The 26,965-nt window shown below is 34.3% G+C and overlaps 1 protein-coding gene across 2 annotated transcripts; it reads left to right on the top strand.

Moving 5' to 3' along the window:
- The first annotated feature begins 1,053 nt into the window (after window positions 1–1,053).
- On the top strand, window positions 1,054–22,835 carry ALX1 (ALX homeobox 1). Of its 2 annotated transcripts, XM_061205306.1 has the most exons (5): window positions 1,054–1,170; window positions 1,562–1,714; window positions 4,556–4,863; window positions 7,875–8,003; window positions 21,861–22,835. In XM_061205306.1, exons 1-5 carry the CDS (start codon window positions 1,056–1,058, stop codon window positions 22,179–22,181), a joined length of 1,026 nt encoding a protein of 341 aa, XP_061061289.1. In that variant the 5' UTR covers window positions 1,054–1,055; the 3' UTR covers window positions 22,182–22,835. The 2 variants fall into 2 exon arrangements, with proteins under 2 accessions (XP_061061289.1, XP_061061290.1); XM_061205307.1 differs by lacking the exon at window positions 1,054–1,170 and having other exon boundaries at window positions 1,306–1,714.
- The last annotated feature ends 4,130 nt before the right edge of the window (window positions 22,836–26,965 follow it).

Below are 26,965 nucleotides of genomic sequence, written 5' to 3'. Positions count from 1 at the left end.
CGCGGGGTGGCTACCCGGCTGTCCTGGGGAGACGCGACGGGCGCTGCGAGGGCCTGTGCGAGAAAGGCCGTCGGGTAGAGGCCTCCCTTGGAGGGCGCAACCCTTAGTCCCCAACTTGTGGGAGTTTTCACCCAATTTGCCAGTTTAAGAGGCCTGTTGCTAATGGCGGCCTCTCCTTGCCCAAGGCGCTGAACGCTTTTCCTTCCGACGCGGCGGGCTCCTCCGAAACCAAAGGCAGTCCCGAAGCCTCACAGAGGGGCTTTCAACTCCGCAGTGCTGCCTGCCCTCAGGGAGCGGCCAGCTCCCCAGCCTCCCACCATCCCCTCGGGCTGGAACCGAGGTCCGGGCCCAGCTCCGCGCGCGCCCGTCGCTCCCCGAACGCGCTTTTCAAACTCGACCGCGACTATTAAAGAGTAAAATAACAATCTTTTGAAAACCACCCTGAAGGCCTTCCTCGTTCATAAACCCCTTTGTGTAACGAACCTCTCTCTGGCCTACACTAAGGGCCCTTAGGAGGTACTTTTCCTATCGGGGTTTCTTAAAATAATCTGGATCTAATGATAATATCGTGGACCAAGGGGAGGGGTGGAAGAAGGGTGGGGAAATCAGGTTGGTATCGGTATAATGTTTTCAGTGCCTCTTGCTCGGCTTTCCTCTCCCACTGCCACCACATCCACACGCCACCGCATTCCAGAAAGAAAGAAAAGGCCACGAGTTCGTGAGCGCCGAGAGCCCCCGGACGCCGAGCTCCTCGGGATTGCAAGGAGAAGCGGCCCCTCTACCACGGCCATCCCAGTTCATAGCTGCCAACGTACCCGGCTTCTTGGGCTTCGGATTAATGTGGATCTTCCACAGAAACGATTTACGGATGAAGTAAAAGCCCTTTAGAGCAGTACTTCCTTTCAAGTTGGTAAGACGCCTCTAAATCTTTCTGGTAGTGAGTGGCCGGCGTGGGGGTGGGGTGGGGACCGGGTGCCGGGCGGGCGGCCCGGGAGGGCGCGGAGAGCGGGGAGTGGAGGGTTAACTGCTTTGCGATCTCACCGAGCTCTTCCGAAATGCCAGTCCACTGTCGCGGCGGCAATGTTTCTGGGTGTCGTGGCCTCATCCCTGCTGGCATTAGTCTGAAATGGAGCTGTCTGTCTAACCTAGGCCTGGACGCGCCCTGCCCGGGTAAGTGGGGGAAGATGGGGTGGGGTGGGGGCGGAGGGGAGTCCGGGGTGGAGTTAGTCGCCTGCCTATTTTCATATTCATTAGAACTGGGAGGTTGCCCGAGGAGCCCAGCTGAGTTTCAAGATATAAAAGCAACTTCGGGTGCCCCCTTTCCAGCCGGGACGTCTTAAAGGGCTCGGAGCCGGGCAGCTCCCCGCGCCGCAGCGCCTGCTTCCCCTTCGCTCCTCTCTGGCCCTCCCTCCTCCCGCCCCCTCGCTCCCTCCCCCAGCGCGCTTCAGCCTCCGAGCTCCAGTAGCTCCGAGACAGCTTTCCAGGATTATGGAGTTTCTGAGCGAGAAGTTTGCCCTCAAGAGCCCACCGAGTAAAAACAGTAACTTTTACATGGGCGCAGGAGGCGCGTTGGAGCACGTTATGGAGACGCTGGACAATGAGTCCTTTTACAGCAAAGCGTCGGCGGGCAAATGCGTGCAGGCCTTCGGGCCCCTGCCCCGCGCCGAGCATCACGTGCGCCTGGAGAGGACCTCGCCCTGTCAGGACGGCAGCGGTGAGTCCCCTGCTCCAGCCGGAGTCGCGGAAGCCCACCCGCAAATCCGGAGTGCGGGGAGTGGTCGGGGCAGGGAGGGAGGGAAGGAAGAAGGAAGGAAAAAAGGAAGGAAGGAAGGGAGGAAGGAAGGGAGGGAGGGAGGGGGAGCGAGAGAGCTGGAGGGCGGAGGAAGGCAGTGGAACGGTGCTTATTTTAGGAAGCGGAGTTTTGGCTGCTACAGACTTTGGGGGGAGCCGAGGAAGGAACCCGCACCCGGTTGCCTCCGCGCGGTTCTCCTTTCGCTGTCCTCCACGGGTCCTGGAGTCCCTCTATCCAGGACCCCGGCGTAAACTGATAGGGCGCTAAATAGAGCGTAATTGAGTCAAGACAGCGCGCTTCCTCTGCGAGCCCGCCGCGCTGCCCAGGCAGGAGGAGCTGAAATCCATCACAGCTCGTTAGAGGACGTCACTACCGTCACGAATAAGAAAACTTAGGTGAAAAATGTTTTTTACTTTTCAAGACGCAACGATATTTTTCTTTGTGAAGTTAGAGGGTTACTAGATTAGTTTGTGGGGATCTGTAATTTCTACTTCTTTGGGTTTGCGATACAACAACATACATTTTTGTTAAACGCCAAACCACTTTAAATAGCTTCGGGCAAAGAATCTTCAATATAATCACTCACTCCCGAATTCTGCATTGTCTATTTTTCTGACTCCACGTAGAAGTCACCTAAGAAGACTTTCGGAATGCTTCTGGATGAAATCTTTAACTTTGGATGGCCAAGTATCTCAAAGTCAAAATGTTATCAAAACAAACCATCTATCTTTTCTATCTTGTAACCCAATACAAACCTATTTTTTTAGATCGCGACAGCTAAAGCAAGTTTACAATTCCAAGAGGACTTTTTCTTATCATTGTATATATTCCACAGTTAAGCTGTAAGGAGCGGGTTGTTTTAAAATAACAAACGAATTAAGTGTGAAATATTTACAGCAAGCCTGCCGCCCCCTATTCTAATGGTAGTTCAAAATCTGGCAAGGCACCGGCTCATAGAAGCTCCTTTTCTAAATACCTAGTACGCAATAAGCTTAAAAAACGAACTCGTATATTTTACTTATTTTGTTCAACGTTGCAAGTTACTTTTGACCTGCAAGGTTAAATAAAAAATAAAGGCGCAAACAATAGAGAAAATCAGTTAAATCTCAGTCATTTATTTAGGAAGACGCAAAAAATTTTTATTTTAATACACTGAAGTTTTGGCTTTCCGGCTGTATTTCACATTGCAATATTTTTATTTTGGAATTTACAGAGATATACATAAAGTTATTTCTATGGACAGGATTTTTTAAAAATGGTTCTGAAATGTCCTCTGTTGACAGCTGGATACGACTCAATCATAATTTTTATTTAAATTGTCGGGATTCCAAAAATAAGAAGAGAAATCGGTGATTTTTGATACTTTATCAAGTTTTTAAAGAACATCATACTATTAGGATGGATTTTAATAGGAAAGTATTAAGTAAGATAAATGTAGGCAACAAGCAGTCCGCTAAATTTAGGAAAGTTCCTGTCTTTCTCCTGAGATGCCCTTACCCTCACGCCTGCTTCCCCTCCCCCATCCCTAATTGCCGCAGTTCCCCATTTAACTCTGCCCGCGGAGACAAAACCGTATTGTTTGTTCATGTCCAGGCTCTTCTTTCTGTTTAGTTTTACATCACATCTTTTTTTTTGCCTAAATACTCTTCCGTATTTAAGTTACCTAGGTACTAGAGTTCAGTACATTTGTTTAATGATTAAAGCAGTTGTAAAAATACATCATGAGAGAATTTTAAAATAGACAAAAACGAAAAAAGTGTAACAATTCATTGGAAATCATTGTTGTGGCAGGGCTGACTTAAGAAAAATGCTTTCCGTTGCATTATGTGCCTCCATTACATTTGTGTGTGTGTGTGGCACCATATGATGCATTTTCGTTTTATATCATACTGCAAGCATGCACTCAAATCTGGAGGAAATCACTAAAATTAAAGCACCCCTAAACAGAATGCCAGGTGACATCCTTTGTAATCTTTTAATAGATGTTTTAATTTCTGTGCTTTACTAGAGGGAAGAGTAAAGCTTTCTGTCTTAAAACATGTTTCATGAGTTAGGCATAAATTTGACAAATTTAGAAAGAACTGCAAATGAGTTTTTAAGCTAAGGAAGTCTACCTAAATCTTATTATTTTCTGTAGGAAACACACACAGAAACTGATGGAAAATTCATTTTTTAACTTAGTAGGTTGCTTTTTGAAATAAAAAGTTTAAATGCAGACATGATATACAGTTGAAATGTTGGAAATATAGTAGGAAACAATACCATATCTTAAATCTATAGTCCATAGGTTTTGTGTGGAGGAGAAACATAACTTTTGAAAAGAGTTTGGATTTTGGTTTACAGATAGTATTTAAAATTGAAATATCTTTTTTGAGCCATGTAAGTAGCTTACTTTTGTCTGCTGTGAATAAATAAGACATATTAAATTTGGCTCACCTTTCAAAAATTACGCTCACTTAGATTTTTTTTAAACTACAGCGTCTTTTAATTTGACTAATTTGATTATAAATTATGTGCATAAACATTACATTAATCCTGGAAAATAGAACTGTGTGTTTTGACAAATTATATGAGTTCCATGTACACATTTTTAGATGATTCTAAACCTGCCCAAAGTGAATTAATAATGTGATGATCAAATTAATACTGGCACAATAAATCATAATGGACCGCTTGCCTGATGCTCTAAATTACTTCAACTTAAGTCCTTCATCCATATGTTTTGCAATCCTGAGAACTGTTGTTTTCCCCCTTTGGGTACAGTGAACTATGGGATCACTAAAGTAGAAGGACAGCAGCCTCTTCACACCGAACTAAATAGAGCTATGGACAACTGTAACAGTCTCCGGATGTCTCCCGTGAAAGGGATGCCAGAGAAGGGAGAACTGGATGAACTTGGGGATAAATGTGACAGCAACGTATCCAGCAGTAAGAAACGGAGACACCGAACCACCTTTACCAGCTTGCAGCTGGAGGAGCTGGAAAAGGTCTTTCAGAAAACCCATTACCCGGATGTATACGTCAGAGAACAGCTTGCTCTGAGGACTGAGCTGACTGAGGCCAGGGTCCAGGTAGGAGCCAGATGAAGGCTTGGGTGTGTGTGTGTTTGGAGGGTGGAGTAGTTGGAGGGGGGATAGTGTTTGATCCATAGTTGTGTTTTACTACAAAGGAAGAAACTGATTCTCCTACTGAAGATATAGAACAGTGTAGTATGTAAGTGTAGCATGTAAGTCTACTAAAGTTACTTTTTACTTGCAAAGGATTTGACAACTCACACACAAGTATAAAAGAAAAGAACACTTGAATTATTACATAGGCATAAAAACTAATGATTATTTTAAAAGAACAGAATATGATAACAAATCTCTGATTTCAAAAAGTGATTTTTAAAGGACAAAAAACCAGTCATAGCTCTCCAATCTAGTAATCCATGTATTTTATTTTTCTATTTTATCAGCCGTTGAAGTTCTTTTTGGGTTATATACCCTATATTGGTAACTTATTTGTATAGTGGTCCATAAGTCTATAATTTTACTGAGGTTGGGGTTATAATAAAACAAGGAAAAATGAAACAATCTCACAAACTCCCAGTTGTTATGTATACCATAAACTATTTTCACTATACATAATTAAAGAAAGATCATATAGCTCATCTACAGTTTTCTAGCCCCAGGAATTGCCAGTACATGCCATTCCGTTATAATTTTTAAAATCTAGATAACTTATATAATTTTTTCAGAGGCAATAAGAATAATAATCTTAAAGTAATTTTTAAATATATAAATTCAGTTAAATTATATCTATATGTTGTATTCAAATTATCAAATTGGATGATTCAATATACTAAATTTCTTAATAATTTGAAAAAAATTTTTAAATATTGGGTAAAATTCTACCTCCTAAGTGTATTTTATTTTTACTAGCCTTGATATTCTAAACTATATTAGTTCCTAAGTAACAATAATTCAGAAGAATAACCTTTTTCTTTGTGTGTGTTTTTACTACTCCAAATAAAATAATTTGAATTTTGCAATTGCCATAAACCACTAGAATAGAGAAATAAATAAAATTTTTATTCTGAGTGGAGTAATAGTATTCCTTCTGAAGATTGAGCCACTGTAAGGCCCTTATACATCAGTAAAGACAACATCTGGTGGTGCAGGAATACCAAGCAGCAGATTTTTGCTTTAGTTTGTGGAGACAAATGGTTACTTTATCTTAGTTCAGGAAGTAAATGTATAGAAAGTCAACACTAAGGAAGAATTTTAGAACTGTCAAGTGTTAACACAAACCCCCCACATGTGTGTTTCTTGGTCTTGTGTTCATATATGTAAATTAGTTATACTTGTAACCATAGAAAAATGTGTTTACACACACACAGTGATCAGCTGTGCACAAAGCATGTTTTCCCCTTATCATTTCACCAAGTTCTGATTAATTTTTGTCTAAGAACATGCACAGAGAGCCAGCCTGACGCTAATTTACTCAGATGGTTCTCTTTTCTGCTTTTCACATCAGAGTGGTAATTGGCACCCATTTTAAGGAGATTGTCAAGTCTTTTTCTCAGTAAAAAAGCCCTCATTACTAAATTCCCTCAGTATGCTCCTGCTGGGGAGAGAGCAAGAAAGTGTGTTCTGTTTTGTTTTGTTGTTGATGTTGTCTTAAGCCCTGAATAGAGTGGATAATACACACTTCCCAGCAGTGTTCTAAGAAACCATCTGAACAGGTAGCTGTCTTTGCCTTCTTTTAATTGCTGAAAACTCTTCAAAGTGCTGTCTTAAATTTGCAGTGCATGCTTATGCACCAAACTGAGTATTAGTATGTCTCCATAAGTGTGAAGGTAAAGATATGAAAGATTAGAATTGAATATGAAAAAGAGTAAAAATTTCAAATAAATTTTAATGAAAGGCTTTTTACAATTTGCATTTTTATACTTCATTTCCAGCTTCTTTCCTAAATATTTGATATTCTGAATATAGTTCTGTAAAGACTAAAGAGCTTCCTGAAAGCTGCTTATGTAAATTATACATATTGAATATCAAATTATACATATTGAATATACTTTTCTATATAGAGAACTGTATTAAAGAGAGCTTTAATACCTTAAAATATTAAAATGATGATTCTGCAAAGCTACAAGTGTGAATTAGTTAATATTTAACCCTCTGAGGAAGATAGGTGTTATAATGGATATTTCATCTATGCAATTAATTAGAGAGATTTGGAAGGCAGTTTAGTGACCCTGTAGAGGCCGTACTAACTCACAGGCTTTCTTGACACTTGATTATATCTGCCCTGTTTCTTTTTTAATTTATATTACCCATAAGTCTTTTAAATTGGATAAATGATTTTGAAGATTTTATGAGCATTTTCTATAAGAGAAAATAAGTAAGTGGTGTCATTTACATAATAAACAATTTGTATATTTTAAAACCATAGTTCAGCTTCAGATGATACCATTTTACCCGAAGTCTTTATCATAATCAATATAATATATAATCCTAATGGTTTTTGTTTCTAAATAATCATGATATTTCTGCTGATGCCATATGTTTTAGATATAATCTTTATGTTTACATTTTTCTAAGTTTTTCTAAGTCTGGGTACAACCCAGAAGAGCCAATTGTTTTGACAGACCCAGATATTAATTTGGTTATAGATTGGCTGGGTTAATGTTATATACATAGCCCCAAACTAAAAAGTTATGAATGTCTTCCAGGCTTGCAGCATTCTCTGAGAAAGGGATTATTATCTGTGATAATTTGGAGATATAAGGAATCTTCACGGTCATATAATCTAATTCTTTTTTATTTTCTGTAAATAAAAAAACAGAGGCTCAGACATATTAAATAAATTTTTGAAAATGTCTTGTCTCTTTGTATTAAATTATATTGCCTCATGGACATGGCACTTGTCAGGGTAAAATAGAAAGTAAAATTTGTGGATCCTTTTCTAATATAAAAAAATTCCCTTTTTAGTAATTATGTTGACCTGGTTTACCTTTCTAATTTGAAGTCTTTGAACATCATATTTGCATTATCAACTATTCCTTACCTAAAATTCTACTTTTTTAAAAAATTAGGTTTGGTTTCAAAATCGAAGGGCCAAGTGGAGAAAAAGAGAACGTTATGGCCAAATCCAGCAAGCTAAAAGCCATTTTGCTGCCACCTATGACATATCAGTTTTGCCAAGGACTGACAGCTATCCACAGGTATGGTAAACTGCACAGAACACTGAGAGGCATAGGTGTGGTTTGTATATTCTTAAAAGGGCTAGTATAAGCTTTATTATATCTAATAGCCAAGAATGAAAATTTTAATCTCCAAAAGAATTTTTCCATGTTTGTTAGATTTTTATTTTACTAAAATATTTATTTATTTATTTTAATTTATTTTTCTAGAGCCATTCATTTAAAAATATTTCAGGGTCTCTTCTTTGGTATACATTGAAACAGCTTAAGAAGCATCATTCAGTAGTATGTCTTTTAATTACTCACTCCCTTTGTTAACTTTTAAAATACATAAAGCATTGTTTGGCATGCTATCTCTGTGGCTGTTGTTTCATGAACCATACCATAACCTGGTGTCACATGTGACCTGTGACACCTTCAGTTTCACTGAAAACCATCTTTTTTTCAGTTTTAAGTTCCACTTAAAACTATGTTGTCTTTTCAGCTTTGAGTTTGCTCATTGTTTCAAGGAAACATTTAGCCCTTCATGACATAAAACATATATAGAATTAGTACTGGACATAATTTTTTCAATGTATCATGTTAAAAAAGACTTCTTTTATAATGGGAGCTCTCATCTCATTTCAAAGAATATTTAGAAATTCTTTTTCCTCTAATTTCTCCTTTTAATTTAGAGAGGGTTTTTTTTCGTACTTTGTAATTCACATAAATAAATTTTGTCTTTCTAATTGGGTATTACTTTTTCCTAATACTGAACTATAATATTCAAAATTGTATTTGATACATGATAAAGGATGTGTGTATTATAAGGAACTTTTAAACCATCTGTTATTTCATTCCTTATTGTTTAATGATGTGCATTGTAAGAGACTACTTTGAAAACAAATATGTAACATATATGCTGGTAGAATACCTTGATAGTCCAGTAAACAAATCATCTCAGCCCCAAACTTAAGGGTATTTGTTTTCTTTAACTGTAAATTCATACCCTGTGAGCATGAATTCAGTCCTTTAATTTCATGCTATCTTTGTGTTCTTGTGCATTTCATGATTTTTTAAAAACCTATTTTGAGACCTTCATTCCTCCAGATAAATCCACCAAATTTATTAATGTAATATTATATGCAAACAAGAGCCTTAGAGATCACCTAGTTCAATTCCTTCATTTTAGAAGTCAGGAAACCAGACCCAGATGAGGTAAAAAAAAAAAATTGGTCTGTGATCACACAAGTGGTTCCTTACAGGGTAGTCTATAAAAGACTGTTACAGCTAAGCCTTGCCACTGCAGTTTGCTAGAAGACCAACATTATGGGTACCTTTTGAATAAATGCCCATACCTACCTTAAGAAGAATCTTGTTTCTTTCACTTTAAAAATTTTATCTTAAAGTAGCTCCTTTATATTTTCTCCTATTTTAAAAGCACGTATATACTCCTGGTTACTTAACATCACAGGGCTAATGAAATTTTATTCACCAAATATTTTGAGTGTCCTAGTTGAGTTCTAAACAAAGTGCTGTGAGGATGTTTGTCCTTTAGGCTGTAAGCGCCATGAGATCAGGCACTGCTATTTTCCTAGCTGTTAACACGACTATAGCCCTTACTGCCAGGCACTGTTCTAACTAGGCTACATGTGTTAACTCATTTAATCCTTACAACAACCTTATGCAGTAGGTGTTATTGATTATTCCCATTTTTCTTATGAGGAAACTGAGGCACAGAGAGGTGAGGTATTTACTCACTTTCATTAGTGGTAGTGAACCCAGATTTGAGCAGAGCCAATCTAGCTCTCAAGGGCAAGATCCTAACTCCCACAATAGACTGTCTCTCCCAGTGAATATGTTTGAATGATTGAATGATTAACTACTACCAAAGGAGCATAAGGCTTAAGTTGCATTATTCAAATTGCAGTTTAGTTCAGGGGAGCAGAGAATGTTCTCACAACCAGTGAAATAACAATTAAAAAAATAACGGAGATGGCATATAGTGCATATAATTTTGAACTACTTGACTGTTGGTGACTTTAGAAATAATAAAGTCACAAATTATGAACTCTTTTCAAATGGACTTTAAACAGCCTTACTGATATGTCCCACAACACTTGACTGTGATGTATCTTTTTTTCACCTTATTATTTCAATATTCATTCCTTTCCTTGTTACCATTTCTATTTGCCACTTTTCTGCTCCTTGCTTTTGGTTGCCTTATCTCTAACCCCCCTTTCTTCTTTAGTATACCATAAAATGTGTAGAATAGTGCCTGGACCAATTAAGCTCTATATAAAAGCTTAATATAACAATATAACTAGTCACCCTTTTTCCCTAAAATTATCTTGCTACTATGTTATTGTGCCTCATAGCTTGTGACATTAACGATTAGCAGAATGAGGTCACCTAGTAGCTCAGGCAGGAAAGGAAATGGTAAAATCAAATTATACATTTGATAGTCTTTTTCACGCCAACAAAGGATAAATTTAAAAAAATTCCCCTCACAGATAACAGAATTTTGCACTAATTCTTCTTGTGGCTTCTCCATAACTTATATACATTGGTTACACCACCTCATAATTTAAGTATGGGAATGCAGAGATCATATGTTGAAGTTATTTTGACAGTGCAATTCATTAACAATGATAAAAATCAATACTGGTGAATCCACACTACTTTTCTGTATTGGTAAGTCATTTAATGTTTGGTTACCAAAAATTCTGAAATCAAGCATCTCCCACTCCCCACTGTAGGTATTGGATAAAGTCAGGGGAAAATTCCATTTTAACTTAAAAATATATGGTTGACATTTTTTAGTTTGTTTGAAAAAAAATAATTATGCAAAAATCATGTCTCTCAAGACTCAGCCTAAGGAAACTTTTTTTTTTTTATCATGTGGCTTAAAAATAGAAGTTTATAATGGAAAAATAGGAACTGAAATAGAGCCTAACCAACTCAATGCAGTAAGACACTGAATTTGGTTACTGTTACTAATTACAGAAAAAAAATTATTAATTAAAAAATGTTGGAACTAGAAAATGTTGGCGGCAGGACAGAAATAAAGAATTAGCAATTTGGCAAGGAAACAAAAGCATACACAGAAATACATCAAAACCAGAAATGGTTTACAAAATGATCTCCTTAAGCCTGCTCATAATAATAAGCCTGTGTATCATAATCTTACCTAGCATAAAGGTATCTGTATGTAACATATAATGTTTATTTGTGAATAGTAATTAATATTTTCTAAAATGTTCTAAATACTTTGTTTCCACTGGTCTTCATTACACTATAGTAACAACAGCTGTAACAGTAAAAATAGTAACTACCAGTTGAGGGCTTATTTTAAGCCAGGCTTCCTTCTTATAGCCATTAACTCATTGAATTTGAGCCCAAGTTTCTTGAGTTCAGGAGTCCCAGGCTTTTTATGCAACATTATGTTGGATTCTCCCTAATCCAACACTAAGTGTTGAAATAGTACAATTTTGACCCTAAAACATCGCATTACTTTGGTAAGGAAAAATGCTTTCATTTTTAGAATTTGTAAAATAATAAAACATTTTAAAAATGTAGATACTTCTTAGACTGTTTAAGATATTCTTTCATGAAGCCTCCTCTCAATTTTCCCTCAATCAGCGCATCACTTTCTCATTGACATTGTGGTGGATTGTGTAAAATGTCTCCCACACATTTAGGATGTAAAGTATTTAAAAGATGATTCAGTTCTTATTCACGTTTGTATCACCACAGTATTAAGCAAATTATGTATACACTGAATAGATGTGAAAAAAAGTACTGGTTCACTTCAGTATTCAGGATTACATTATAAAACAAAAACTAGTCTATTTTTAATAAAACAGATGGTTTCTGAATCTCTGATATTAACCAGCTCTGTGGTCTTAAGCAATTAACTTTTCCTCTTTGAAAAGAATAGACTAGAAAGATTTTGTAGACCCCTTTCAGCTTAATTTGTTTTTCTTGCAGAGTTATTTGCATTTTATCAAACAAATATGCCAGGTATTGTTTTAGGCACAGAGGTTGTACAAATGATCCAGACAAAATCTCCTGCTTTGTGGACAGATTACAAACTAGATATTACAAATTCTGCAAACACTTCTTGATGCAAACTAGACCCAGCAAACCAAACCAATTAGAGACCTATATAATTTTGTCCTTGAGTTTAAGAAGCAAGCACGTATCTATCAACATAAGATTCTAACTTGTTTCTAATTTATCAAAACCAAAGCATTTTAAAAATAATTTTAGTGAATAAAATATTTTCTGTTAAGTTATAAACATTTTCTAGAAGATTATAGCAACCTTCATTCTTAAAAGAAGAGCTAATTTCATGCCATTAGGTTTAGTTTGGATTAAAAGTACATTAACTTTATCATTTACTAGCTGAGTAACTTTGGGTAAGTCTCAGGACTTCCTTGATCTTCAGTCTTTATTTGTAAAATTGAGGCATTGGTGGTGCTAGAGTTGGTGGTCTTAGTAGTGTAGATGGTGATGATGATGATGATGATGATGATACTTTTTCTGTTATGGAGAGGATTAAAGTGATTTCTAAACAGTCTGTGCAGCTAAATCCTGGGATTTGGGATGGGCCATGGGCTAATGTATGACTGTGGGCTGCACAATTAGGGAGTTGTGGATTCAAATCCTGGCTCTGCCACTTAATGGATTTTTAGACCTTTGGCAAATGAATTAACCTCTAGGAATGTTTCTCTTCATTTATAAAATGGTGATACAAGTTCATATGTTATTCGTGAGGATTAAACAAAATAGTTTATGCAGAGTTCTTAGGATATTGCCTAGTACATAATGAGTGCTCAATAAATAGTCATGGTTCTATGATAGTCATTAGTCATTATTAATTTTTTTCTGCAGTAGAGAGGTAGCTAAGTGGTTTGAATTTTCCCTTATGTTGTAGCATTTAAGCTCATCCAATCTGTGAGTATATTTACTATCTGGGGATCTAGAGAAAGATCAAATTCAGTTAAATACGCTTTCTTCTTTAAATTAGGATGAACAAATATGGTAGCTTTAGGAAAATTTGAGTATATTCTTAATCCACCAAAATTATTTTCTCATGAAGAAAATATTTTCATCAAAAATTTCAAAAAAAGGGCTGAAGGTTTTTCCCACCAAAATTTTCAATGAGGTTTTACTTAGTATATATTGAGAATCATAATTAAATCTATATATTCCAAATGCACTAAAGGACCCATGCAGTATTTTTGCTTTCTGTTGTTTAATTGATGACTTTATAAATATATGCCATTTGGAGTTTGAACATACCAAGAGTTGGATTCAAGTTATAGATAATTTGTAGTAACTGGAGTAATTTAAAAAAGCAGATGAAAGTTGTATAATATTTCTAGTTTAACAAATCTATTTCAAACGTTGTTATTATACAACTTTTAAAAGGAAATGTTAAAGTTTCTGTAAAATAGTGATTTGAAGATATTGTTCACCCTACTTTCTTCTCTCACAAGTATCTGTCCTAATCTTAAAGTTTACCTTTGCTTAAGCTAAATAAGGAATATGAAACTTGTTTCCTTTACCACCGTGGTTTAGTGATTTAAAGGTATCTGGAGCAGGTTTTTTTTTTTTTTTTTTTTTTTTTCTGGAGCAGTTTTTACCTTTAGAAAAAGTATCACATTTTTATCACTATTATTTCTGTTTTTTCCCCAGATATTTGAAGTAAACAAAGATCCCAAGATCTTTAAAAAATGTTAATAATATAGCTCTACTTGATGCATTGTGTAATGAATAGTCTCATATCCGTCAAACAACCAATAAGATGGTCATATATTGTGATACAATAAAACTTCCCTCATGATGAATGGAGGGACAAAAATGTTAACAGCATCAGGTCAGCAGGTCATAGTGATATTGTACAATTTCTCACTGATTGTAAGCACAAATATTTAATATTATAGAAGGACATAATTTATTCAAACTAATATAATTTTTACAATGGATAAAGTTGCTAATTTAATTAAATATATGCATATATATTTTATATAAACATATATAAAGACTATTTCACATATATGTGTATGTTAAAACTAAGTTATGTGTAGTAGGAGGTAGATTTTGTTAGTATCAGGTAAAGGTGCAGCTAGACACAGACAGTGAATAATTATTTTATTTTGTTGAAAGTACAGATACTTTAAAGAGGTAAAGAATATCCTCCAAAAGAAGTAAAGTGCATTCATGTTGTTGACTATGAAAATAGATTTATTTTTTTTAATGTAATATTCAAATTTAATGTGATTTAAAGACTTTACATGGTCGTAATAACTTAGCTGGTTTTTTTTTTTTTTTTTGCTTTTAATAAGTGACCACTGTTAAAGCATTGTATTTAACTGAATTGGTCATACATATTTTATATTTTAAGAGGAAAGAGTAAATCAATAAATTGAGTAGGTTACCAAAATAAGTAATAAATATGAAAATAAATTATTGAGAAGTGCCAATGTTCCTCATACATATAAAAACTACCTTATAGGAGAATAGAGAAGAACCAGGGGGGAAATTAAGCATCAAAGTCTGAGAAGTCTATGAGAACAGACTTGTGGATTAAAACCTACAGTTCAAACCATTATTGTTAGTGTGAACCTCAGGATATATTTTAATCCAGAATTTTATGTGTGCCATATTTATTAAGCCACATGTGTCTATGGGTTTTCTTTTTTATTCTAAATTATGGAGCATTAAATAGAAAAAAATTTTTGTGCAAACGCACAGTTGAATTAAAAAATCACAAAAATAAAATTCAAATTATAGTTAACACAAATACAAGATGAATATAATTGATAACTTTACTCGGGATTTTAAGAATAAGTTCAAAGCTCATACATGACACCATGTGGGACTCTCTAAGATTAAAAATATACTGTGTAAATACTTCAAGTGTTTGCATATTTGATTTACATTTTAAGTTAATAATTCACAAAGAAAACTTAATTTATAATTTTTGTTTCTTATAATTGTAAATTTTTTTAATAGATGAATTGTCATTAAAAATGAATCAGCAATAGTTACCATGCATGTACTAAAATACATGAAAAATTAGGTGACAAATAATTGGAAAATACTTCATATGATAATTGTTGCTGGATAATTATTTAAAAAATAGCAAATGCTAAGTGCTATGATTTTATTCTCTCCTTAAGTGAGTTGATTTGAAAAGTTTCATTTTAAGGCATGTAGGGTGAGATTTCCTATGAATCTTTTTTTAAAAATGATCACAATTAATACAAAATTTGAGAACACATTCAACACTAAAGGAAACGAGAAATGTTCTTAATGCTTCCTCTGTCTTTGACTTGGAGCATATTTCAAATATTATTTGAATAATACAAAATTTAAACACCTTTATATGGTATCATTCTTAAAATTTTCAGACATTAACATTTCTTATGAGACTTAGTGCTTTTAATTTTTGCACTAATGAGATATATACTTTTATTTTTTCTGTATAGCAATTTTCTTCTCATTAGTTCATTAATCTCATATGACTATTACATCTAATAGTGATTTTTTTTAACAGAAAAGGCACTCTTTCTTGTTTCAAATCCCTGTATACATTTCTAAGATGAAATTTAATTTAAGAACTCAAAGTAGCAATGAATACTTAACATGTGATCCTTTTCTGATGAATAAATAATTTCTAATCCCTTCAACTTAATAGTACTATGTGTTGAAAACATATATTTTGGGAATTTTTGAAATGTAAATTGATTCGCCCCAAATCTTAGTATTTATATATTATCTTAAATTTTTTTCGTTACAATTCCACCTAATAAGAGGGCACTGATGAAAACATACCCTCATCTCTATCTCAGGTAGTACCTAAACTTGCTCAGATTGATCTTTTCACTGCGTAATTAATTCAAGTTGGGATTTTTTTTTTTTCCAGATGCACAAGGTCTCAGTGTGTGTTATTCACTGGTAGCAAATTCACTATTTAGAAAAACACTTATACCCCTTCTCCCTGCCAGCAGCTTACTGATGTAGTTACTAGAAAAGTTAATGGGACCCTAAGTTTAGACAACAGCTAAAAATATCTGCAAGTTACTAAGCATATGATTCTTATTAATATTTTATCCCTCTAAATTTTAAAGGAACAGATATGCTAATAAAGAATGTAATGGTCTCTTAAAAAATTGAACTGCTTTTGTAAACAGTGATGTTTTCATTTTTAAAAGAGACCATATAAAAAATCAGGTAAATTAAATTATATAGTGATAATGTGGTAATAAATCTATATAGTAAGTATTGAATAATATTCAGAGTAGTCAATAAATGTAAACATTCTGCCAAACAGGAAAAACCAAAGTCAACTTTCAGATTTTAATGCAAAGAAGCTATTGCTATAACATCATCACAGATACCTCTTTGTGAATCCCTGATCTCTGTCTTTTTAAAGCAACCTTTTAACTCCCACAGGGAAGTGTTGGGGCTGTGATGTGAGGGTAGTGTGAGGATAGGCTAATATGTGTATCATGGTGTGTATGTGTGTCTATGTATGTGTGTACATGTAGATGTTGGTGGCTGGTAGAAGCAGTGTATATGTAGAGGAGTAAAGTTAAATAAACTTATTTTAGTAGAAAAATATTTAGTTGGTTTTAGAGATGCTCTAAAATTAAGGAACAGTTATTACTCATATATTCTCACATGTTTCAGTATTTCTATTAAATCCAGATTAAATTCCATTGGCTAGTGTCTCAATAAATACCACTAACAGTAGGATATAGAGTATATAAATCAGGAAACTATTTGCTTTTTTTTACACATCATGCTACTTTACAACTAAGGGAAAGACTAATAAACTTACATTAAAAGGTTTTTTAAAAGTATGAAAAATTCTCCACTACAGTGAAATCAGCAAATATATTAGAAATATACACCAGATTTAGCATACTAAAATTTTCTTTACAGTTTTGGTTATATAAAGAATATGTCTGTATCAAGTTTCCATGGTGAAGGTAGATGAGATTTATAATTTCCTATCCATGATTTACCCTATTCAATTCATGACATATATAGATCCACAGTGAAGAACTCTTAATATATATGTGTATACTTATATATCACCCCTCTCCTTCCTAGCCATTGCTTTTAATTCCTTGAAAGGAAAGTGAATGTTAAATGAATTTGATTTCAGTTTGGAAAGAGACGAAAAAATCAACTTTCCTCCAAAATTCAATGTTATGGAATAATTAAGTTTTTACTTGATTAGAAAAACATTAAGGGGCAAACATTCAACGTGGAGAGTTCTAAGTCAGCTGAACTTCCATTCATGCTAATGGGAGGTTGTTGGCTAAGTTCCCTGGACAGTGCTTTGAACATACCATCAGAACTTTAAAAAATGCTGTGAACCGCATTAAAACATGGAATATTTTTAGATTATCCACTCCTTTCAAACACAACAAAGAAGAAAAAATGTAAAGGCAAGCAGTCTTTTTTTTTTCTCTTTTTTCTTTTCTTTTTTTTTTTTTAAGCACACATGAAAAAAGGATGTGGACATTATTCAGTAATGCTGTTCCTGGTTGTAAAGCCCTTGAATATTATACAGTTAGAAACCTACAAAAAAATTATTTGGTGTCAGTGAACTAGTCTAAAACTAGTCTAAAAAAAAGAAAAGTAGTGATCTTATTTAGAAAAAAGTGCATTCTTTCATTCCAAAATTTAACAGCAAATACCGTATTTTTAATAAGTCAGTAAGATTTTTGTATGACTTCTCTGTTGACAAATATATACACAGTTTTAGACAATATGTGTCGATTCTAGCACATCGTTTTAAAATGATCACTTACAAGAATAGGATTGGTGGAGGGATGGAGGAGACATAGAATGAGCCCACTTGGACAGCAGTAGATTTATTAAACCACAAGCTCAAACGACTTTGTTGTTTAATCAAATATCGCCTTCAAATATTAACAGAAGTAGATGATCTAGAACAAAGATGATACCTGCTGGGTTATCCCTACGGTGATCAGACGACATCTAGATTATATTCTGTTGTCAGTGCTGGATGTTAATAAGGGTGAAGGGTGTTGACAACCTCTAGCATATCCAGAGGAACATGACTGGAATGATACCATCTGGAAATCATGTCATATGAGGAATCCTTAGAGGAAGGAGACTTGTGATTGTATAATAATCGCCTGATGATATTTGAAGGTTTTCCCATGCAAGAAGGATGCTGCTTATTCTGTATCATTTTAAGGGACAGACATAGAAGAGATAGATAGAGAAAGATAACACTCACTTTTTTACAGAGCTCTCCAAAAGGGAATGGAATGTTTTTTTAAACAGGTGAGCTTCTTATCACAGGAATTGAACATAATTGAAAATGTACAAGGGTTTTTTTGCATTTGGAAAGAAGCTGGACTTCAATAGCGTTTCCTGATCCTAGGTGATTTTGAGAATTGCTTGTGTGTATTATCATTGCCATTATTTTAGTACAAATCCCCTCAGCCACACCCCCTGCTTAATGAATCAGAATCTCCAGGAAGATGCATCTGTGGTGGATAATAAGTGTTTAACAGAAAAAAAAAAAAAACCCAAAAAACTGCCTAGGGAAATATAGTCAACAGGGTCTAGCTTTGTAATTTTCATGATTTCTGTTAAGATTGTGTAGTATGGTGATTCTAGCATTCAAATCATGAAAAAAATTTTAGATATATTAGCATAAATTGTCCATAAAGCTTTGATTACATCTGCAAGATGGATCAGTCCAAATTTCATATTCTTAGAGATTTTTCCATTATTTAATAAATGTGTATAAAGGGTTTTTCATATACTGTGTCAGACCTGGGGATGAGAAAACAGTTGTGAGTGATCATTGGGAATTTTGCTTTCAGAAAGTGGAGTCTATGAACAACCAAAAACTTAGGGTTATTAATAAGTAAATAACAATTTCAACTCATAAGACTAGTTTTTATGTCATTGTAGCATTTATTAAAATTTCTTGGGTTCAGATTTGACCTCTACCATTGGAGTTATGCCATCTTGGGTGAGATTCTTAAACTCTTTGTTCTATAGTTTTACCTTTTACGAAATGGGGATAGTAAAAGCACATACCTTTTCCGATGTCAAAACGATTAGAAGTCTTCATCATGCTTTTAACATAATGCTTGACACATGGTAATTAATTGATAACTGTTAGCTATCATGAGCGTGATCTTGATCGTCATCATCAGACGTTTTAAACATCCAGAGGGAATGCTTCAGAGGAAGCAAAACCTCAGTTCACTGGGGATATTATTTTTTATGATTTGCATCTAACTTTAATATAGAAACCAACTAGATCCCCAAAGTCTAATGAAAACATGCCAGAAATTTGAAAATCAAAGAAAGGCTGGGAAGAGAGGGGTGATAGAGATCATGGAAACAGGGCATAGCAGTAAAAACATGTGACAGCATCACTACCCATGAGAATATTTGGGTATCCCCTCAAGTCCAACTAAAGTATTTCTGTTTGTAAATTGCTTTATTAATCTGTTCTGTTCAGAAGACATTTCTATATGTTGTATTTCATGAAAAGTAATGCATTTAACTTGCTTGATCATGTTTAGGTAAGAAGTTTTGATCAAAATAACAATATTTGCTCATGTCATGGAAAGTGGAGAATTTCTTTTCATTTTATACATAGATTACTGTTAATTGTTTCAGGGGAAAAATATTTTAAATTTAAATTCATAGATTTCCTTCCTTGCTTTTACTCTCCTTATTTTTTCTTTTTGACTGATTTGTTAAATATATTTCTATGCATTTGGAATACAAGTAGATGATTTTAATAATAAATTCTAGCAACGCTGTGTATAAGTTGAGGGGTCCTTTAACAAACATAAAATGTAAATAATCTTTCTCTACCACTATCTTGCCTTGCATTTATGTTTTCAAAAGTAAGCAAGCAAGTTCACTTTCATTTCCTGAAAGCCCTTTTGTCAGACATATGACTGTGGTTTTTGCAGTGTAGCACAATGTTCGATTGAATGTCAGAGGAAAATCACCCAGATCAATTTAGAAGAGCTAGTTTGACAGACTAATGACATTAACAGCCCCTCCTGTTGGTTTGAGATACATAACTCAGCAGTCACTGGCACCAATCATCGTATTTTGGCTAAAGTGGGATACATATACTAGAATGAACCAAAATTAAAACAGCATAGCCCATGACGATTTAAGGATTGATAATGTATGCAAATCGTGATGGACAGCTAGCTAGATAGCTAGATAGATGTCTATAGCTATCTCTCACAGATTTGACATATTTAAAGCAGCTTAGAAAATATTTATATAAAGAACTATTTTAAAAACAATACTAAAATGAGCATCTTGCCAACCACTGAAGCACCACCTAAGGGATAATATTTGTTGTTCAGTTTAAAACTGGTTGTGGTCCTTTCTAAGTGACAGAGTAACATCTCTACAGTGTACTCTAGAAGGTTCATCAACATATTTTTGGCTATTAATTGAAAATAAGTTGTCTTAAAAAATATGGCTTCAGCTTGGGTGTTGTAAGACTATACCAGAGGCTATATGTAGCAGACTGAAATTTCTATGTAAAAATAAATATGAGAAAACAGTTCTTGTGTATGTGTTGAAATAATTGATGATTCCATTCTGATTATGATTTTAAAAAAGAAAAGAAAGTCAGATGGGATAAACATATATTGTTGTTGTGTTCTAGTCTAAATCTATTGTAATAATACTGTAAAAGGCATATAATTTTTAAATTTCATTTTCTAAGGCTGCATCTCTCTGCCATGCTATACCAAGCAACATTTTCCTTCTTTTTTCCCAGCTCCTGCCATTTATCAGGATTTTCTCTGTACTTCTCAGTCATGCATGTGATCACTTTTTTTTTTTGCCCTTGTTTAAATAGCTAGTCTAAGATACCTCCTATTTAAAATTCATAGTATACAAATTCTACTTAATGTTTCTTTTACATGCTAGTAACTTTAGAGAAATTTGTATTTGCTGATAATATTGCACTGAAATGTTTCCTGTAGAGATTTAATAAGATGAGATGTGAATTTCTTGGGCACAAATGATAACCCAGTTTTCAATCTTATATAAGATGTTATCTAGTACTTTATTTATATTCATATGATATTTTTGCTAATACTTGCATATTTTTCTCAACTGTGCTTTCGTTATTGGGTAATAGTCAAGTTTTAGAATTCTAAATCTGTTCTACATGTCATACTTCTGCTGCAACCTCACTATATCATATATAAATCATAGAATAAAATGTTTAAAATATGTGTATAATTGTCCTTTTCACAGAGCTATGTATTCAAGACTATAGAAAATGAAAAACAATGAAACAGTGAACATTTTCCAAAATGAGTTTGATCAAAAGTATCTCTAAAGAACAAACAGCCTCGTATCAACATTGTTTTCCAGCACAAACTACCACACCAAGAGTCCAGATGTGGAATTTAAAAAAACAAATGCAATTGTGTAATTTTGTTTAGAAAGATGAAAACTATATTTAAACTTAAAACCACATTTTTAACCACTTTTCTAAGCACATGCATTGGTCAGGAATCATGACTAAATCTTCCAGATTTCATTTTAAAAATCATGACTATAAAAAGAATACTCAAGAGATTGACATGTTTTGAGAGTATTTTATGTGGTCAAATATGTGGGTTTTGATGGTCCATTCCAGTATAACAAACTAGAAGAATCTTTCAAATAATTATTTTTCAGTAATTGCTTGATGTACTCAGAATGAAATTACAGACCACCCAATAGGAGCAAACAGTGAACAGCTAACAAAACTTCGTCACTACAGTTTCACAAAAGTAAGGGAACAAAAGTGAGAACGCGTAAATGTAATATTTGTTGTTTTATATATTCCAGATTCAGAACAATTTGTGGGCAGGAAATGCGAGTGGTGGTTCTGTGGTCACTTCATGCATGTTACCGCGTGACACTTCCTCCTGTATGACACCTTACTCTCACTCGCCTCGGACAGATTCCAGTTACACAGGGTTTTCAAACCACCAGAACCAGTTCAGCCACGTGCCCCTCAACAATTTTTTCACTGACTCTCTTCTTACCGGGGCTACCAATGGACATGCATTTGAAACAAAGCCAGAGTTTGAAAGGAGGTCCTCCAGTATCGCAGTTCTTCGAATGAAAGCCAAGGAGCACACTGCCAATATTTCATGGGCCATGTAACATACAGTACTCTTTTCTTTTTCTCTTAATGGCAAAGTAAAACATTCTTATTTCTCATATTTAAAGGATACCACAATAAGCTGCTGTGTGTGGAATTGCTAAAGGTCAAGATATACAGTGAGACCAGCTTAAATGAATAGTTGTTATTATTTAACATTAAAATCTAAGAATGAACCTCTGAAAAGACTAAATAGGTTTACCATGCACCCGTCTCCACAAACTCTGTTTTAGTAGTAAGATTTTTTTTCTATTGTACGAGTCAATGAAATATGATCATGCAGCTTCTGAAAAGAATAAATGTATTAAACAAATTCCTCTGTTATAGATTGATTTATGTTAGTTCTGTATAACAAGAAATCCCTTGTAAAATAATACCTGAAAAAGGAGGAAATGCACTGGGGAAAATGTCAAGATGCCAAAGCTGTCAGGTAAATATTGAAGCAGGGTGTTTGGGGGAGTTAACGGCCATTTCTCCCTCTCTGGCTCCAAGACACAATGGGCATATCCTCTGTTGCTGAGAATTTATCTACTGGCCTTGAAGATTTTTTTACCTCTACATGTTTTGGTGAATTTCCACTCCGTGAAAAAAGGACTCTTCGGAAATGACCAGCATTTGCATGAAATATTCGGGCATCGTTTCCTGAAACCATGTGGCTAAAGGTGATAACTGAAATATCCTGGTGTGATTTAAAATACAGTCACAAGAACAGTTTGTATAAGTGCCATCTTTTTAATGAAAAAGCCAGCACGGACTCAGCAATTAATTATCACACACAAGAGAAAAAGAAAGTTACAAAACCCGCTGTTGCTTTTAAACTAAAATTGTCAATTAAACTGTACACACAGACATCTAATAAATACACTCAAAGGAATATTTTCAGGTAAAGGAGCAGCAGTTGGAATCTGTATTTATTTCATGAGTATGTGCAAGTGCCCGTGTGTGTGTTTGTTTTTTGACATAGAAGCTGTAAGCAGTTTTTGCTACTGTGGTTTTGCACAGGGAATTAAAATGTCAGAAGGCTCTCTAAAATTTCTGGTGGAAAAGAGGAGAAGAAAAATACATTGCATCTGGAAAATTGCTAACCCCTTTGATTTACTTCTCCTCCCTTTCCCCTGTCACATTCCAGGCTTTCTCAGATGAGTGAAATGTCAACCTCCTTGAAAGACTCTTAAGTTCATAAAGGCAAAGTAAATTAATTGAAATGAAGATGGCTTCCATGGCTTGGATCAGAGCACGATCTGCGCTTAGTACTCACTTAGAATCTTCCTTGTGGTTCCTACAACCTTTAGGGATATGCTTGGAAGCCCTAAAGGCTGAAGGGCAAGAATAAATGAATTTTTAAAATTAAATTTCAGAAAAAGTACTTAAATCCAGTAAGTGTCTGTTGCTAGTGGGAAAATATTTACAGCAGTTAGACATCTTCTGTAATAAAATTTTAAATCAAGCAGATGATGGAGATGAGTGATGTCCTAAACAAACATTCTTTGACTTCATAATAACTCTGTTCTTTATTACTTTTGTGTTCTCTCTTTTTCGTTTGGTTCCCAAGACAAACTTGTTCAACTTTGGCCCTGAGAATTATGCTTACATGCAGGAGCTTTTGTCAAAGGATTGTTTAGGCAGCTGTTAAATATCCTTCATGTTTTAGAAGAGCATGACTTCTTTTAATACACACATATATGTGGTCAGTAGGAATTTGTGAACTAAAACTTAGAACTAAAATGTGAGATTTTTTTTTTTCAAAAATTTCCCCAATCAGTGGTGTCCATGTTCATTTTCTTCTGCTTTCATAATTGAAATTTTAGTGTCCCTTGCCTAATAACTTATATTTTTTAAATGAGAGACAAAACTCATTTTTGAATCAAGTTTGAATTTCACTTCCTTATTTTTTCCTTCTCTAAATTTTTTCCTCATTAATTCTAATAATTAGTTGGAGCTTCTGTAACTCAGTTCTTTTCAAGGTAAATAACATCTTTTTAATTGAAGTTCTACGTCTTCAATGCTTTGTATAAATTTAATTCAATCAGCACTTTTTTTTTTTTTTGACACCTACAGTGTGTGAAGTACTATTTGGGATAATAAAAAAACTAATGGAACCATGGTTCTTGCCCTTGATGAGTTCACAGTCTTCCTGGACAGACACATGCCTAAAGTTTGCACCCTCAACCGTGCTTCACATTTTATGAAGGTAGTAAGAATTGCACGAATTTTCTTGTGTTAACATTCTGACCTTTGTTTTTATTGGCTGAAAATTTTATTACACATTTAAGTGACTAAAATATAACAAAAATGAACTTCTGATGTAGTAGGATAAGATAAAGCTAAAACCAAAAGTGCATAGATGCACTTCCTGAATTTTCTCTTGCTCTTTCTGAACTTAGGTTAACAAAGTATTATAAACTAGAATTCATAACACTCACAAAAATGTTGAAGGTACATACTCAAAGGAAAAACTAAGGAGCATTTCGTTTATTTTTATTTTGGTTCGTTATTGACAGTATTGAAACTGAGTATTTTGGTTCATTAAGTAGTTGATCCACTTGGACATTTGTTCCTGTAACAATTTCATCCTCTATTTGCCCCTTCCACACTTCTCTTGCACAGATGGTTTAATAGATGATTCTTACACTCTTTTCTTCCTGAGTGAGTTGGTTAAGGTTTGGACCTTATGATAAGAAAGAAATTTAATGGAGTATTAGCTAAAGTATGCAGTTTCTTTCATAAACATAAAATTAAATTTCAGAAAATGGTTTGTGGAATTCTGAAAATATTTACTTATGGACATTAAATACTGATTATTTTCTTCTTATGTAACTTTTTATGAAAGCAGAGAAATAAAGCCACTGTAATCTTTGCCCTCAGTCCTGACAACATATCTTAAAAGAATAACAGAGTTACTTAACCTATATAACCTTGAGGAAACTCATGAAATTGTGCATATAAATTACTGGAGTGTATTAGTTTCATCGTTTCCATTGGCTGTTGATTTTTTTACCTCCAAGGAAGGGGTGAGGGGCAGACCAATGCACTTAACACAGTTTTTACAAAGATGATATGCTATTGTTTCCTTTTAGTATCTTTACTTTTTCATCTCAAATTCTGGATGCTTATTTGACTTCCATGGTACAACTCATACATCACCTCCCTGTGTTTTATATAATGCTGTTTGATATATAATGTTGTAGATTTAGTTTATCAGCAACTAAACAATGCCTTGGCGAGAAATAAATGAAAAGATCAACTACAGTGTTTGCATAAGCTGTTTGAAATTTTCAAGTAATTTTCTAAACTTACCAGTGACCCTAACTTTTGTCTTTCAACATTTAAATCAAATAGTATTGTAAATGATGAGTGATCATGTTAGATATATATTTTTCATTAAAAAAAATGACCACTTTTGCTGCCAAATATTTTAGAAGAAATATGGAAATCATCTTATTTTTAAAATTCTACTTGGATTGACTTCTCTTTTCTCTTTTTAGAATATAAAGATGTATGTTTATTATTAAAACATAATTGCTAACTTTAAGCCATTTCTACTTTAAGAAATTAGTCATCTAAAATTCAAACAGACATTATTTCCTTATAGCTATTCATATTTTGCATTGAAGAAAGTATGACTTTTTGTGAGGGAATCTATTTAATAGAATGATATGTATTAAATAGTACTTTTGTTCTTAGCATATATTGCATATATTTTATACAAGCCAGGCAATAATGTCACTAATGATGCAAATGAAAACAAGATCATAAGTGAAATACCTAACAGTAGTAGAGTCAGCATTTATGGCACGGAACCTCAAAAACAGATTAAATGCGATATTGGTTTCACAGCGTATAGTAAATGCTAAAACGGGATTTTGTTTTATTTTAATAACTCTACTTTTTAAATAAACATACTGCCGTCATTTATCCTGGAAATATGTTGCAAAAATGGTGAGCAAGGCTTCAGGGCAGGGTCTAGCTAATTCTTCAGTTTTACTGCATAAAATAGTAGAGGATTAACAGAAGTTTTTTCTTCTTAGTCTGAGAGTTGTATACCACTATGCATTTTTCTAAGTTCAAGGGACAAATAAATGACTTGAGTATTTCATCATGACACTATTTTATAGCGTGTCTGACTTTAGAAAAAGAGACACTGCATACTGAAGGTTTTCATGCATCTTCACATAATATATACTTGTAATATTTTTTTATCTGTTTACCTTGACATACACTTTAAAGACTTAAGACAATAATTCAGAACAATTACCAGCATTGTCAAAACATAAATTTTCAGTAGAAGGCAAAAGGAGCCCCCTACAGGTTACTTACACAGTCCAGTTAGGGAAGATGAAAAGATTCAAATGCTCAAAATCTCTCCATATCTCTAGAGCAGAGTTCATAATGTAGGGAGAGTGGGTATAGGAGGGTGTATCTCTGGATAGAACTCAGAGGATACATAAACTGAGATAGAAAAATAATTAGATCTTTGCTTTCCACTAACACCTAGAATGAAACATAGCATTTTATTTATGAATGGACAACAAATCTGAGTAGTTTTAGCAGTACCTGTGCTTTTGTCACCAATAGAAAGAACAGATATTTGCATATTACATTTATTAGAGTTATTAAAGATATCTTGAAATAATTCAAGTTTATCACTTGATTAGGACAGTTTTCAAACTGCTTCAATAGTTTCAAACTACTTCAAAGTTAGGGTAATTTTTAGCTCTGTTGCTGGATCTTCTTATCTGTCGATAAAGATTCACAGATACTACTACATCCTAAAATTAGTTTTGTA

This window comes from Eubalaena glacialis, chromosome 11 (genome assembly GCF_028564815.1).
Source record: "Eubalaena glacialis isolate mEubGla1 chromosome 11, mEubGla1.1.hap2.+ XY, whole genome shotgun sequence".
Lineage (NCBI taxonomy): Eukaryota > Metazoa > Chordata > Mammalia > Artiodactyla > Balaenidae > Eubalaena > Eubalaena glacialis.
Note: the sequence above shows the minus strand (reverse complement) of the source record. Positions and strands in the feature narration are given on the sequence as shown.